The 18421-nt window shown below is 28.3% G+C and overlaps 2 protein-coding genes across 2 annotated transcripts; one reads left to right on the top strand and one right to left on the bottom strand.

Annotated features, from left to right (window-relative positions):
- Positions 1-4861: 4861 nt before the first annotated feature.
- Positions 4862-5317, bottom strand: LOC127261688 (uncharacterized). The gene has a single exon (XM_051289986.1). It carries the CDS (start codon positions 5315-5317, stop codon positions 4862-4864), a length of 456 nt encoding a protein of 151 aa, XP_051145943.1.
- A 3417-nt stretch (positions 5318-8734) lies between these two features.
- LOC127261594 (2-hydroxyisoflavanone dehydratase-like) lies at positions 8735-10054 on the top strand. The gene has a single exon (XM_051289861.1). The coding sequence runs from the start codon at positions 8867-8869 to the stop codon at positions 9821-9823; it is 957 nt and encodes a 318-aa protein (XP_051145818.1). The 5' UTR covers positions 8735-8866; the 3' UTR covers positions 9824-10054.
- The last annotated feature ends 8367 nt before the right edge of the window (positions 10055-18421 follow it).

Raw genomic sequence — 18421 nt, 5'->3', positions numbered from 1 at the left:
TTCGCCGGAGAGGTCGAAGGTGTTCGGAATTAATGGAGTTCCAACCGGAGGGAATGATCAAGCTCTGGAATTCTTTGTTGTGTGGTCGTTGTTAGTACGAGGTTGTAGCAATGAGAACCTTAGGAGGTATTTTCCTGGATTAGCCCTGACTAGCATTAGAGTTAAATGAGTTGTGGTTGTTTGTGTCCTTAATCAGCACTGGTTAGTGGAATTCCTCCTGGATTGGTATCCCCCGGATGTAGATTGGTTGATAATCGAACCCGGTCAACAAACACTTTGTCTTATTGTTGTTTTATGTTCTGCATTGTTTTTCGTTGTTGAAACGTAGTTATAACTGTGAACCGCCCACGCTTCGAGAGTTGGCCCTTTAAAGTGTTCGAATGTGTTTTGTTCGATAAATCACTTCCCCAACAAACTCAAACCAAACACACCATCTATTCTTTTTAAATTTTGTTTTAAAATTACTCTAAATTAATCTGATTCATTTTGAAAGATAGGCGCGGTTAGAGTGCTAATTGAATTAAATCAGAACCGTGATGATTTGATTTAGTCAACACATAGAGTTAAGGCGGACGGTGCATGCTTTATATAGCATAAAAAGATTAAATTATTTATTATATTGTATCATATAAATATGTTTATTGTGCTGAAATCATATTGTTATATGAAATTATATTATATATTGTTATAATATAAATTATACTATATTGGATATGTTCTTTATGTAAAAAAAAAAAAAAACAATAACATGTTATATAATAAATATTGGTAAGTATAAATAGATATATATATATATGTATATGGTGGATGTATGGATATATGTAATTTGTAAATATGTAATGATGTATAATAATATATATATGTATGTGTATGATAGATAAGTGATGTGATTGATGTGAAGTGCTATTAAGTGATAGTAATAAAAAGTGGGTAAATTGACCGAGAGAGAAAATAATTGAAACAAGTCTTGTGGTATTATTTTATTTCATCGCAACATACATATATATAGACATGTCTGACCAATAACAAACATCCACACATTTGTCTATGATATATTGATAAAGCACTATGTCGACACTGTATATCATATGTGTATATATAACACTCCCCATTGGATGTTTTTATATAAAGAATGTGCCTCGTTAAAATCTTACTATGAAAAAACCCTGTGGGAAAAAATCATAGTAAAAGAAAAAAGTACATCATTCTTGTATTATTGCTCTCCCCATGTTTTGGACTTTATTTGATGTCTTTCATCCGACGCATTCCAATTCCTTGCACTAGTTTGTTGAATGTTGCAGTTGGTAGCGCATTCGTAAGTAAATCTGAAAAATTTTCAGACGATCGAATTTGTTACACATTAATTTAACCACTGTTCTGAAGATCGTTAGTGAAAAAGAACTTCGGAGATATGTGCTTTGTCCGATCGCCTTTAATATATTCTCCTTTTAATTAAGCTATACAAGTTGCATTATCTTTAAATAATATGGTGGGAGGTAATATATCATCAGAAATCAAGCCACAATTTTTCAGAATATGGTGAGTCATAGACCTCAACCAAACGCATTCACGACTGGCTTCGTGAATTGCTAAAACCTCAGCATGGTTTGAAGAGGTAGTTGTTATTGTATGTTTAGAAGATCTCCAAAAGATTGCGGTTCCACCACTTAAATAAATAGCCAGATTGAGATTTTGCTTTGTGTGGATCAGACAGATAACCAGCATCAGCATAATCAATTAATTCATTTCGAGATTCACTCGAATAAAATAAACCGATGTCATGAGTCCCCTGAAGGTAACGAAAAATGTGTTTGATACCATTCCAATGGCACTTAGTGGGGGATGCGCAAAATCTGGCCAGTAAATTTACTGAAAAAGATATATCTGGCCTGATACAATTTGCAAGGTACATTAATGCGCCAATAGCGCTGAGATATGGTACCTCGGGGCCAAGTATTTCTTCATTTTCTTTATTGGGATCAAGGGATCTTACTACCATTGGTATACTCAGAGAGTGAGATTTATCCATATATAATTGCTTTAATACCTTTTGGGTATATGTGGATTAATGGATAAATATTCCGTTATTCATTTGATCCACTTGTAATCCCACACAATATTTTGTCTTTTCAAAATCTTTGATCTCAAATTCTTTCTTTAGATATTCAAGTGCAATTTGGATCTCTTCAGGAGTTCCAATTAAATTGAGATCATCAACATATATTGCAATAATGACAAAATTTGATCCATTTTTCTTAATAAAGACACATGGACATATTGGATTAGTAGTATAACATTCTTTTAATAAACATTCACTGAGACGGTTATACCACATTCGCCTTAATTGTTTAAGTCCATACAATGACTTTTTCAATTTGACCAATATGATTCCCTTGGGTTTAATTTGTATGCTTCAGGCATATTGAATCCCTCAGGAACATTCATATAAATATCAGTATCCAATGTCATAAAAATATGCAATAACTACGTCTAAAAGACGCATATCGAGCTTTTCTCGCATTGTTAGGCTCACAAGGTATCTAAATGTTATTCCATCCATGACTGGAGAGTATGTTACATCAAAATCTACTTCAGGTCTTTGTGAGAATCCCTGAGCTACAAGACGGGCCTTTTATCTCATAATTTTATTATGCTCATTTTTCTTTTGTACAAACACCCATTTGTATCCAACTGGTTTTATACCATTTGGTGTTTGAACAATTGGTCCAAAGACCTCCATCTTTTTTAATAAGTCAAGCTCTGATTGAATCGCATGTTCCCATTTTGGCCAATCATTTCTTTGTCGACATTCATGAACTTATTTTGATTCTGAATCCTCATTGTCTTCCATTATATCAAGTGTCAAACTGTATGCGAAGGCATTATAATAATTGTCTCTTTACGGTTCTAACATTTTCTTGAAGTAACATAGTTAATTGAGTTTTCAATAATCTCATCATGTTCTTCAAGATTATGTTCTTCTGGAGCAATTATTTCAGGGTTGACTTCCTCATTGGATTGAGGTTTATCAATGCCATTCCTGATATTTTCATGATTATCATCATTAATTCCTCTTTTCTTCGAGGATGTTTGTCTTTGGGACCAAGTGGTCTACCACGGTTCAAGCATGTCGCTGATTCATTAGAACCTGCAATTTGTCCATCAGGGACAATTAATTTAGCCGGAGTATTAGCAACTTTAATATATGATCGAGTGACTTTACTCAAGTCATTAAATGCATCTGGTAACTGATTTGCAATATTTTGCAAATGTATAATGCATTGAACTTCTAGTTCACATTGCTTTGTACGAGGATCGAAAAAATTCAATGGGTTTTTCCAATTAATATCCCTTCTTGGTTCCCTTTTTGGTTCAATTCTGTCTCCCCCTAATGTCGGAAAATATGATTTATCAAAATGACAATCTGCAAATCTTGCAGTGAATAAATCACCCGTCATAGGTTTAAGATATTTTATAATTGACGGCGATTCATATCCGACATAAATGCTCAATCTACGTTGAGGACCCATTTTTGTACGTTTGGGGGGTGGAATAGGAATATAAACAACACACCCAAAAATACGTAGATGAGATATATTTGGTTCGTGACCAAATACTAATTGCACAGGGGAATACCTATGATAGCTTGTCGGCCTCATTCTTATAAGTGTTCCTGTATGTAAGATTGCATAACTCCAAAGTTGAAACGGGCAACATAGACCTCATCATGAATGGTCTAGAAGTCAATTACAATCTTATAATAAGTGATTTTGCCAAGCCATTTTGTGTGTGAACATGAGCAACTGGGTGCTCTACATTAATTCCAATCGACATGCAATAATCATCAAATGCATTCGATGTATATTCACCAGCATTATCCAAACGTATAGTCTTAATGGGATTGTCGGGGAATTGTGCCTATAATTTAATAATTTGGGCAAACAATCTCACAAATGTCATATTGTGGGTTGATAATAAACAGACATGTGACCATCTAGTGGATGCATTGATAAGCACCATAAAATATTTGAATGGCTCACACGGTTGGTCTATTGGTCCACATATATCTCCGTGTATTCTTTCCAAAAATGTAGGTGATTCAATACCTACTTTAGCTGGTAATGGTCTGGTTATCAATTATCCTTGAGTGCAGACAGCATAGGTTAACTCATTTGAGTTTAACACTTTTTGACCTTTTAATGAATGGCCATGCGAATTCTCAATTATTCATCTCATCATTATACTGCCAGGATGCCCAAGGCGATCATGTCATATTTGAAAATAGGTAATCTTTTGATCTACTGTGAGGTGTGTTTTAACAACACCTAATCTGGCATAATATAAGCCAGTAGAGAGTGAGGGTAATCTCTCAATTATGCATTTTTTTTTTATCAATGATATTGGTGATCAATAAAAATTCACCATCGGTATCACTCATAGTTTCAATGTGGGAACCATTTTTCCAAATGTCATGAAAGCTCAGTGAATTTTTTCGAGCTTTAGTGGCCAACAATGCATAATGTATCACAATTTTTGTCCCCGCAAAGAGAAATATAATGGTTTCTCCAGAGCCATCAATTAATTTTGCACTGCCACTTATTGTATTGACATTCATCATTTCCCTTTTCAAATGGGAGAAATATTTTTCGTGTTTCAATATAGTATGTGTCGTTGCACTGTCAATGAAACACATATTTGCATCATTTTGATTGGTATTCATTTAACCTTAAAATATAAATAAACACAGTATTAATAAAGAAAGAAATATGTATTACAAAATGCATTACAAAAAAGTAATATGCGGTAATTTAAATATTACAAAATATAATATGGGATAATGTAAAATGACATAGTATGTCTGTCACTGGGGATTTGCTGGATCTACGATAAAGTCCGCTATATTAAGATGCGTTGTGTCGTAATCCAGAAGATCATCATCGGGGTTGTCATTGTTATCAATGTGATTAGTCTCGACCTCCTTCCCCTTTTTCTGCAGTGAGGCTTGATAAAGATCGGCTATGTGTTTGGCTGTTCTGCAGGTATTGGCCCAATGGCCTTCAACGCCACACCGATTACAAATGTCGATTTGTCTCTTTCCCTGTTTAGCCTTTTCGGCTATATCTCTATATTGGGGTTTACTCTGCATCCTGTTAATGTCAAAACTACGGCGATTGTAAGAGATATATTGACCGCGTTGACTCTCACGACTGCGACCTCGTCCACGGCCTCTACCATATCCTCGGCCTCGTTTAGAAAATGTCACGTTCGCTTCAGAGAACGGACTGGAACCAGTGGGCCGGGATTGATTATTTTTCATCAGTAACTCATTATTTTGCTTAGCTAATAAAAGACATGCAATGAGCTGTGAGTACTTTTGAAAGTTTTTCTCACGATAATGTTGTTGCAACACAACATTAGAAGCATGGAAGGTAGAGAGAGTTTTTTCCAATTTATCATTCTCAGTAACATTTTCTCCGCAGAGTTTTAACTGAGATGTAATATGATGGATAGCAGAGTTGTACTCTGTAACAGTTTTGAAATCCTGCAACCGCAGGTTAAGCCAATCATGCTGGGCTTTTCGGGAGAGTGATATATTTCAAGTACCCAAATTTCTCCCTTAATTTATTCCACAAATCTAGTGGATCTTTCGCAGTCAAATATTCGGACTGTAAAGGAATGTCCAGATGGTGACGGATGAAAATAATAGTCTTAGCCCGATTTTGGCTTGTAGCCGTATTTTCAATGGAAATTGTATGAACAAGGCCCACAGAAACCAGATGCATTTCTACGTCCAGGGACCAAGTCAGAAAATTATTGCCGGTGAGAAGCAGGGGTTTAAAAGAAAATTTTGCAAGATTTTCCATAATTTAGAAAATAAATAATATAGATAGTATAAAAATAAAACTTACCAAAAATAAAATAAGCAAGAGCCTTCGTGAATATATATGTAATATGTGAATATGTAATGATGTATAACTATATATATATGTATGTGTATGATAGATAAGTGATATGATTGATGTGAAGTGCTATTAAGTGATAGTAGTAATTGAAACAAGTCTTGTGGTATTCTTTTATTTCATTGCACCATACATATATATATATAGGCATGTTTGACCAAAAACAAACATCTACACATTTGTCTATGATATATCGATAAAGCACTACGTCGACACTATGTACATCATATGTGCATATATAACATAACGATAATAATAATAATAATAATACATTTTTTCTAGAAAATTAATATACTATACATATTTATTATTTTTATATTATATATATAATTCTTTATATTTCATATAAAAAAATTTATTTAAATTATTTCACAAAATAAACCTACTCATTGTATTATCATATATTTTCAAATATATATTATACGTCTTATTATCTATACGATGATTGAATCAAATTAGCAATCCTATAGTTGGTCCGCAAAAATATTGTATTCAAATTTTGTTCAAAGAAAAAATCAATAAAAATAAACTTAAATAATAATAATTCAATTTCATAATAATTGATACGTATTTTATTTCAGCGTGCTATCATATTAGTTTATACATTTTTATTTATTTTGAGTAAATTTATTAATTTTAAATATATTTAATAAATAGATCGAGTCAATACTATTTTTATTTTTATATCTTTTCAATAGACAAATATTTGTATTCTCTAAAAACTGATCATATCTATATATTTTATTCAAATATAGGATTTGTTTGTTTAGTATTTTGATTAAATAATTTTTTTTGATCTGAAGTATAAAGAATTGTATTAGTGATATAAAAAATATATTATATTGAATATTTGATTTTTTTAAGATAATAAAATATTTAAAATCGTATAAAAAATAATAAAAAAAATTTATTTTTATTTTCAATATAATTAAAATAAATTAATTTTGATCTCAATATAGATTTCAATATAATCAATTTCAGTCCATTATTAAAAAAATTAAGAAAAACACTGATATGACCATAATGAAAATTATATAGCATTTAGAACCAACACGGCCGCACACATTAATTTTTTTTTTTTTCAAATAACTCAAAAAATAACCATTCAAATGCATAAGTAATGATTGACTTCACGTCCTACACATGCTTATGAAAAATGAATAAATAAATAATAAAATTTTAAAATAATAATTATTCTAAAAAATAAATAAAATAATATAGATGTAGGTAGTGGTAGACTTATTATCGTTATTTTTAAAAATTTTGAATGTTAATTTAATAAATATACGTATAATATTTGTAAAATATACTAATATTCTCCTGTTATTAAATTTATGCTTTTTTTTTTTTAATACAAAAAATATATATATATTTACTCTCTCCATCCACACATAAAGTATACAATTACTTTTGGTGCAATGTTTAATAAATAGTAGTATTATAATTATAGTGGGTAGTTAAAAGTAGTGTAATGACATTTTTGTCCTTACTTTTTGGTATAGAAGTAATTATGGATGTAAAGTAGAGGTATTTATGGAAAAAATGAAGTATTTAATGAAATATTTACTTTGTAAATAAACGTCCCAAAATATAAATATGTATACTTTCTAACTGGATTGAAGGAATATTTTTTATAGTAAAAATAATAATAATATATATATATTACTATAAATTTTTTTATTATTTTTACCCTTTTTTTTAAACTCGTGTCTGAACAAATTGATATAAATATCGATGATGGAAGAAGTATAATTTTATAGATATGCATAATGATCAAATAATACTTTATTATTAAAAATAAATATAATGTATTAATACTTCATCAGTTTCATAAGAACGATACTATTTTTTATTTTGTTCGTTTAAAAAAAATATTATTTTTTAATTTAGTAATTGTACTACCTATCTATTATAATTAATATCTTTACAATTTTTAATATATTACACAAATGTCGTTATTTTTTTAACACATAATTTAATAGGGATAATTTTGTCTTTTCTACTGTAAACCAATATAATACTAATATTGAATGTGACATTACTTCTATTATGTCCACATCAACATTTCTGCTGTGAGACTAAAATAGATTAAAATTGGTTATGTTGTCATTAAAATTGATAAATTTTTTAAAATTAATTAATTTTAATTATATTAAGATCAAAATTGATTTTATTTCCAAAATAAAACTTCATCCGTCCCGCTTACCATATTCATTTTGTATTTTCGTCCGTTCTACTTATTTTATTATTTTTTTTCTGAAAAAATTATATTTAATTTAATTTATTTTTTTATTTAAATTAAATTAATTAATTATTTTAATTTTAATTTATAATTATTTTTACTATATAATAAATATTTTTATTAATATATTTTTAATTATTTATTAATTATATTCTTTCTAAATTTTAATATTTACAGTAAAATAAAAATAATAGCTAAAATTAACATTATAGCCAATAGGGGAGTATTAGCAAACAAACCCAGAGTGTTTAAAATATTTAAATAAATATTTTAAATTTATTTTAATAATATTAAATAAAAAATAATATGACAAATTTATAATTATTTATTTATTAATTACTCTGTCAGTCTCATTACAATTGTCTTGTTTATTATTTTTGTATATTTCAAAACAATAGTATTATTTTTATAAATAATCGTATCACTGTAAAACTATCCTAATTTTTTTATTATTATTACAACGATACTTTTTTACATGCGAAAAAAATCTATATTCTATTAGCATAACTAACCAAATGCGTAACTATTCACGACGGAGGAATTAATAAACGGTTCAAAATAAAATTAAGAAACACACCCAAAGTCAAAGTCTGTATAAACAAGGCCTCACACTCACAGTACGGCCATTCACATTACTCTCTTATCTCTTTCACCCAATCCAACAATGTCGTCCTCTGCAACTTCCGACGACATCCTCCACGACTTCACGCCCCTTCTCCGCCACTACAAAGATGGCCGAATCGAACGCCTCATGGGCGGCGCCGCCGTCCCCCCCTCCCTCGACCCCACCACCGGCGTTCAATCCAAGGACGTCCAGATCTCACCGGATCTCCCTATCTCCGCCCGCCTCTACCTCCCCAAAACCGCCGCCGCACAGGCCACGAAAGTCCCCCTCCTCTTCTACTTCCATGGCGGCGGTTTCCTAATCGAATCCGCCTTCTCCTCCGTCTACCAGAAGCACCTCAACCTCCTCACGTCGGCAGCCAACGTCGTCGCCGTGTCCGTCGAGTACCGCCTGGCGCCGGAAAATCCTCTCCCGGCGGCCTTCGACGACGCCTGGACCGCCGTCAATTGGGCGGCGTCCGACGCCGCCGACGACTGGATCAAACGCCACGGCGACTTCGGCCGCGTCTACCTAGGCGGAGACAGCGCCGGCGGGAACATAGCTCACAATATCGCCCTCCGTTTCGGCCGCGGGAATCCCGCCGGAATGAACCTAGTCGGCATGTTTCTGAACTGCCCGTTCTTCTCAGGGAAGGATCCGATCGGGGATGAGCGTTCCGACACGGGCGTGTTGGGGAAGATCTTCACGGACAAGATGTGGTTCTACGCGTGCCCGGGGCTGACGGGGCTGGACGAAGCGTGGGTGAATCCGAGCGCCGATTTGAAGGTGCTGTCGGGGCTGAAGTGCGGGAGAGTGTTGGTGTACACGGCGGGGAAGGACTATTTGAAGGACAGGGGGCGGCAGTACACGGCGGCGGTGGCGGAGAGTGGGTGGGGCGGCGAGATTGAGGCGGTGGAGGTGGAGGAAGAAGGGCACGTGTTTAGCGTGCTGGATCCTGACGGGGAGAATAGCCAGAAGATGTTTGCTAGAGTGGCTTCTTTCATTAATCGGCCATGAATGAGATTCAGGTTCAGACACACATCTCATCATTATTGCTTTGTCGGGCCTAATTTATACGGGTATCAGGTATCATATGTTTATGCCGTGTGCATAATTTTCGGATAGCGTCAACAGATTCCTACGTCTTAAAAATAAGACTAAATTGCATCAAATTTCTTTTTCCCGTGCCACGGTTTACTTCTTGGATTCAATTTCTTTGTTTTATGGTAACTTATTTACTTGTGGTTTGATGATATGGCAACAAATTCTTCGTATTTTTAAACCTGCAAACTTTCTCATGGTCTTATAAAATTTGCATCTAACTCCGTTAACAGTCTTTGTTTAACGGTATTTGACCTAAATGCGCTCAAACTATAAATAAATTTTAAAATCTCAATTTCTAAACCTCTAAAATTACAAATATATTTATTTTTTATATATTTAGTCTAAAAAAAAGTAAATATATTCAAAAATAGTTATTTTTTCAGGTTATTCAAAAATAGTTATTTTTTTCAGGTTTTAAAAATTTGTTTTTATTATTTTTTAGGCTAAATATATAAAAAAATAAATATATTTGTAATTTTAGGGGTTTATAAATTGAAATTTTAAAATTTATTAGCAATTTGAGCACATTTAGGTCAAATACGGTTAAATAAAAACCACTGAAGGGATTAGACGCAAAATTTATGAAACCACGAAAAAATTTGACACAATTTTAAAAATACGAGGGATTTAGTGCATGTTCTTAAAAAATTTTGTGAAATTTAATCTAAAAATAAACAAATAAAGTAAGCGCTTTATTATTGTGGAGCTTAATTTGTAAAATTAAATTCAATCAAAAATTTACTAATCCAATCTATTTCTCCAGCCCACATTACTGGGCAAACAGTATGTTTGCTCGGTATACTGTTTGCCTAGCAATCCAATTCAAAATTGGGCTGTCCGGTAGAGGTGAACATTCGAATTTGTCAAATTAGAATCGATCCGAAAATTTGAAATTTTTGAAAAAATCAATCCGAACCGAAATAATCGAAATTCGAAAATTCAAAATTCGGTCTAAAAAATCCGAACCAAATCGAAAATTTCGAAATTTTAAATATTTTTAATTATTTTTTTTTAATTTGTAAATTTCTTTTATATTTTATTATTATTTTATAATATTAAATATATACATATATAATACTTCTTCCGTCCCATAACAAAATATTCATTTTTTCAATTTAGTCCGTCCTACAACAAAGTATTTATTTCTTTTTTTAGTAACTGTATTATCTACCGAAAATCTGAACCAAATTTTAAATTTCGGTTTAGTTAGGATCGAATTTTCGGATTTCGGATATTTTGCTCACCCTTATGTCCGGGTAGGCGTTTTTTTTTTATTTTATTTTAAATAAAAAATTATAATAATTATAATTTAATAAAATATATACTCAATATATATCATTTTGTAGATAATAATTTTTTTATAATACTAATAAATAAAAATTTAGAAATATATGTAGATATAATATAAATATATAATCAAATTATACAAATTAATACACATTTATATTATTATATTGATTACCGTCAAATCAATACATATCAAAACTCTCTAAACTCAATCAAAATATAAACACATAAATTCAAAATCAGCTCAAAATTCAAATAAAAATAAAAACCAATAGCATATTTCTCCAAATTTGACCCCAAACAAACACACCCTATATGTTGTTTCCAGTTTTTCTTTAAAAAAAAGAAGAGGTAAACGGCTATATGTTAGTGTTACGTTGGGATACATTTGGATGTAAGCATGTGTGCTGCATTGTTGTGCCTTAGTTATACTTCCTTTTATGGAATATTCATTTTTTTTAAATAAATTAAAAAATAATAGTATTTTATTAATAAATAAAAATTTGTAAAATTTTTTATATTTTTATTATTTAATATTTTATATAAAGTAATTATGTATAATAATATATTTGTAATTTAAATAAAAATTTAAAATATTTTAATATTAATATATGATTATTTAGTAAAAATAAAATGATACTTACTTTCAATTAGAACGGAAAAAGTACTATTTTTTTTTATTGTCTCTTAAATTTATGTATCTTTTCCGTCTCGTAAGTTTAGAATATTTGGATCGGACACAAAATTAAGAATAATAAATATTTTATTGAAAAGTAATAAAAGTAAAAATTAGTTTGTGGTATTTTTTAGAATTTAGTTAGAAATTTTAAAAAAATAATAATAAGAAAATATAATAAAATTAATGAAATTTGTTATAAATAAATATTAAATAGAAGATAAATAAAATAATAAAATATTGATTTGTTGACTTTACCAGAATTAGTAATGGGTAAATTTAAGAAATAAACTTAAAAAGAGAATAAAAATAAATTTGACGGACGAAAAAAATATAAATTATTTTATAATAAATAATTTTACTTATTCATATATTATTATTTTTATTTTAATAAATAATAATTATTCGTTGTTTTTTATATTTATTTTTTAATTTTACTATTGAAAAATTCAAATTTATAAACAAACATGGTTAGGTGATTTTCAACTATTATTTGAACTTTTTTTTTTTACTTTTGTCAAATTGAATATTCTCTTTGTTTTGTAAAGTATCATTAGAATTTTTGGACACTCAAATTAGGGTATGGATTTCTAATACATACATATATATATATATATATATATATATATTACTTAAATATTATTTCATCTTTTAATTTATATGGAATAATTTTAATTAAGTAACAAAATATCTGAATAAATGATTGAAATGATATCTTACAAAGTTAAATTTAAAAATTCAGTATGCTATTCTAGTTGGTCAAACTAAAAATTAATAATAGTTAGGAGTATTATTTTTGTATTTTTATGAATATATATAATTGAAATTTTTACGGCATTAATAATATAAAATTTAAATTAAAATAGAATGAATTGTCATAAAAATATAAATAGATAAAAAAGAATAGTTAGCAAAATTTTTTAAAAAATTAATTGTACTTTTTCACTAGCACTTTTTATAGATATATTAAAATGATAAAATTAATATTTTACAGTGGAGTGAAAATATTTTCTTTGTTTGATATAATTACTTTGCTTTGTTTGTGCACAAAAACTAATAAATACTTCCTCCGTTTGCATTATTTATATTACAATATTTTTTTGTCTGTTAAGGGTGTGTTAGTTTGGCGATTTGAATTTTGAGTTGAGATTTAAATACTAAAAATTTTGAATTTGAATAGTTGTACGATACATGTGATGTATTGAATATAAAATTGATTTTTAGTATAATATAAAAAATGTAAAATAGGCGTTTGATTTGATGTTTTTGGGGAAAAAATTATGGATGAATAGTAGGATTTTTGGTAAAATTCTTCAAACGAACAAACCCTAAATTTATGCATAATTTATTTATAATAAACAATTTTATTCATCAACAATTTTATTATTCTTATTTTAACAAATAATAATCAATTTGTTATTATTTTTTCTATTTACTCAACTATTTTATTATAAAATTCTTAATAAATTTGTTATAATACTTAAATTTTATTTTTTAATCACTTTTATATTAAAATATTATTATTTTTTAGTATCTTTAAATATTGTAACATAATTAATTCGGATAAAAAAAAAAAATAATATTTTAATACAAGAAGTGAAGTTATTAAAAAAATAAAATAAAATACTATAAAAATATTATTAAGAAATCGAGAAAAGTACAAAATTAAATAGAAAAAAATAGTAAAATACTTATTATTAGTTAAACTGAAGTTAATAAAATTTTAAATAGATAAAATTTATTATTATGAATAAATTATAGTTATTATTTATTTTTTATATTAAATTAAAATTTAATTTAATATTTGAAATATTATACTTATATTTATTTAGAATATAATAATATTTTATTTTAATTCAAAATTTACGAATTTAAAAAACGAGCTCTCAAATACAGTCCAAAAAATATTCAATGTTTTTTCTTTTTAAATTCTATCTTATATTTTACTATTTAGATTTTATATTATTTAATATTTATATTTTTTTACAATTAAATATTATTATTTAAATTAAAAAATCATACTCCTCTAATGGATAGGGAAAAGAAACATGAGTTTTGAGTTATGTTCACATATTTGTATGAAAAATGAGGACAACAGATATTAATATATAGATCATTTTTTAATTCTGTCTTAAAGATTATTAAAGATCCTAATGTTATTTTCGTGCGATTTAAATAATATTTTTCTTTTAAATTTAAAGCAGATAATCTAACACATAATAATATATTATTAGACAATTTAGACACATATCTTAAATCATGCAATTTCAACGTAATAGTATAAATAAAATCAAAAACATCCAAAAACAAACACATTATTTGAAATAAAATAAAATAAAATGCCCTAATAATTTTATATCCACAGTGCCGCCCACCATAAATTAGTCTTTTCTCCTTTCTTTCATTTTTTAGAGCACACACAGGCCATCAGTCCAAATGTCGTTGTAAACTCCCTCTAAATGATGTGTCGAAGGATGCTTAGAGACGGATCTACATTGGGGCTTGAGGGTCAATTGACCCCCTAAGCCAAATTTTTTATGATTTTTTTAGTATTAAAAATAATAATTTTTATGTATTTATATACAATTTGTCCCATCTCCCAAAAACTATCTAAATTCATATATGATTATGTCATTATTATTTATTTAAATTTATTAGTTATATATTAAATAAATTATAACATTTTGCCCCCTCGGAATTTAGATGCTAGTTTCGTCGCTGTTTAGATGGGTAATAAAATATTCACACGGCGGTGAGAGCACTGGGCGCCGACGACAACTCCGGCAGCAGCAGACGACGATGGCAGTCTTCTTTTGTTCTTTGTGCTTGCTTTTGTCTTCCCAGCTCTTTGGTTTGAGCCTTGAACTGTGGCAGCAGCGGCGGCTGTGGCGAACAATATGGTATAACTTTTTCTTCTTTGGGTTATGATTTGGATTTCACACCGAGGAGGAAAACGACGATCTCTAAGGAGGAAAGGAAGAGAGAGAAAGATGGCATCGATACGGCCTCACCTGCACTAGGCTCTATTGATTTGTTCTCAATTTTTTGCAGTCAAAATTAAGACAACTGTGAATAATTTATTTCGAATGAGGAGTAAAAAGCCGTCAACAATATACTACCCCCAGAGTTGACCGGTGTTAGGTCAACTCTCATGGATGAGCTAGTATCAGACCATCCTAACTTGAATATAGGTAAAATGAATTGAATATATTATTCATATCAACATTGTGCACATTCTTTCTCGCAAGCCTACTGAAAGAAGTAAAACGTGTTTGTCCTAAAGTAATTTGAAAATATGTGACCCCTTAGGAAGTCTCCCAAGACGCGTGAGTGAAGATAGAAGCGTGCCGAAAGGACTCGTGTTGACCTATAGGACCAGTCTACGATCCTGATATGCTTGGCTTCGTGTGGTTTGCGGGCCAGGGTGTCATAGACGCTACGCTTCAAGCCGTCTAAAATGAAACCAGTTGTGACGGGTAAGGTATTTTTTCATTTTTAACTAACATGGCCATGTTTATAATAATATGGCCCCATTAGATCGCTACAACAGACACTACTAGAAAAAAGTCATTTTCTGGCGGTTGAAATTATTGCGAAATTTATATATTCTTGCACGGAATTGTCACAAATGTAGTTTCGCACCGGTTTTTTCGTGCTAATTACGATTGTCTCAGAAGACTGCGACAAATTATTACGGAAAGTTGCAACAATATTAATATTGGATTATCGCGTCTTTTTGCAACAACAAATGTCGCAGATTTTTGCAACAATATAAATATTCATTCTCGCAGCCAACAATGCAATAGTAATTGTTGCAACATTTGTCACAACTTTCCGCAACGATGAATTAGTAATTGTTGCAACCTTTATCGCAACGATGAAATAGTAATTGTCGCAACATTTGTCTCAACCTTCCACAATAATGTAAGTATTAATTGTCACAACCTTCCGCAACCATGTATCAACAATATAAATAATAATTGTGGCAACATATTTTCGCATCTTTAAGAATTATTTTTTTTTGATTTTATGGGATTGAAATATAAAATAGTTTAGAGCAATCAAATGAACAATAATATAATCAAATTATTATTTATGTCAATCCTTACATTTAAATACTAATAATAATAATAATAATAATAATAATAATACAAAATCTTAATAATATTGCGTCGGTGGAATTATTTCATTATCGTCCTCGTAGTCCTTATCATCTTCCTCTTCATTTCGGTGGTATCTTCCACTACCATTGGCATCAACAGTTCGACTTCTACTTCTATCCTCAAGCACTCGACAAAGGTCAAATGAACTATCCATTTGAAAATAATATAGTTCCGGTTTGTTAGAAGTAGAATTATTGATGTTTTGAAAAACAGAATGCCTAGAAAGGATTTACCATAATATTATTACGAACTAAAAATTAACTATTACACTCATATTTTTTACTTCCATAAATTAGTTTTGTTATTATATATTATGCTCTTAAAAATTATTGAGGTATATTCTACATAAGCTAGTAACATATATATTTTTAAGTAATATTATCTACAATATATCCATTTTAATGATTTTCATAAATTTCCGCAATTATATAATTTTTCATTAAGCAAAATCTAGTAAATAGTTCTATATTACGAGACAATATTTATTTACCATTCATTCTTATTTATTACTTTTGTAATATATAGTAAATAATAGTATAATAATACTCCCTCCGTCCCTTAACAATCTATATATTTTTCTATTTTGGTCTGTCTCATAACAAAGTATCTATTTTATTTTTTTTTAACTGTACTTTCTACCAACATTAAAAATACTCTTACAACTTACAATATATTATACAAATGTCATTACCTTTATATCAAAAATACTAATAAGATTATTTTAGTCTTTTATAATTTATTTATACTACACCTCAATATAATACCAATATTCATAAAATTCCATACAAAAAGCAAATGAATACATAGAAAAGGGACAGAGAGAGTACTTATCAACGATAAATTCCTATTTAGTATTATCATAGATTGTATAATTGTATAATATATTATATTAACAAAAAGAAAACTTAGTAACTAGTATAAAAGGAAATAAATTTATGAATAATATTTTTGTATTTATTAGTTTCATAATTTTGTATATTTAGAAGATATATTGGTAAATTTTTTATAAATTTTCTATTTTTTTTACTAAATAGTATATAAAAAAGTAATTGATCAATCATATAATTATATTTGTTATTTTCATAAAATATTATGATTATATACGAGCATCTGCATCGGCCGATTCTCTCATATGTAACAACCCCGTATCATCGTCACATCACTATTTTCATATTTTTTAAAAAAAAATGAAAATTGCTTCTGGGTTGCTTTGCACAGCAACTTAGAGAAACTCTTTTTTTTTTTCTTAAATATTATTTATTTGGTTTTTTTTTATTTTTATTTTTGTATTATATAAAATTTTATTTTTTAAAAAATGATATATATTGATATATTGTTATTTAAATTTAATAATACTATTAATTATTAAAATTTTGGTTTTGAGTTTTGATTTTAAATTGTAAAATTTTGAATTGAAATAGTTATTTGATGTGATATAAATACGTATTGATATAATATTTTGAATGAAAAATTAAATTTTAGTGTAATAAAATAAATAAAAATTGAGTATTTAATTTGATAATTTTGAAGAGAAAAAAAAAGTTAAGTAAAATCAAAAGTAAAATATTACAAATAAACAGAGCCCATATTTTTTGTAGTGGGGTGGAAGAAAGAAAATGTGATATAAAAGAAAAAGAATATAAGATGAAAATTAAGAGAAATTTTTTGAAAATTTTTATGATACGGATGATCTAACTATGTTTAACAAAAATATATATATATATATATTTACTATTAATATATAAAGAAATACTATTATCTATCATATACTCATATGTATTATTTTCACTAAATTATGTAGTTACATAATATATATTTTTAAATTACCTTTTTTCTAAATAATATATATTCTAAAATGTATAGTAATATGTATTTAGTTTAGATAAATGACATTATTTATAAATTTTATTATTTATTATTTTATCAATCAGCAAAAATAAAAAATTATATTATGGAGTATATTTTTGTAAAAAATGGATAAATATTATAATCTTTTAATAAAAATTATTTTTAAAAATGTGATAGGGAATACTAATTATTTCAACCGATTCTTATTAATATTTAAGAATAAATATAATACAATTAAATAAAAGAATATAAAAAATTGTCATAAAACTTTACAATATTTTCAAGTATGTTATATTTTTTCAATAGAAGAGTAATTTTTTTATAGATTCTCCGTCTAACAAATTTCTAGATATATGGTTTATGATTTAAATTCATATATTTGTCGCAAAATTTTTCGAAAAAACAAAAACAATTTTTGCAAACTTAGAAATCACTTTTGTGGTTATTTAATTTAAAATATTTTCATGGGCATTTACAACAAAACTTAATGAAAATAATTTTTGTTGCGAAAATATGTGACAAAAAATATAAATAAAG

Source organism: Andrographis paniculata, unplaced genomic scaffold (assembly GCF_009805555.1).
Source record: "Andrographis paniculata isolate CXL003 unplaced genomic scaffold, ASM980555v1 Contig64END, whole genome shotgun sequence".
NCBI lineage: Eukaryota > Viridiplantae > Streptophyta > Magnoliopsida > Lamiales > Acanthaceae > Andrographis > Andrographis paniculata.
Note: the sequence above shows the minus strand (reverse complement) of the source record. Positions and strands in the feature narration are given on the sequence as shown.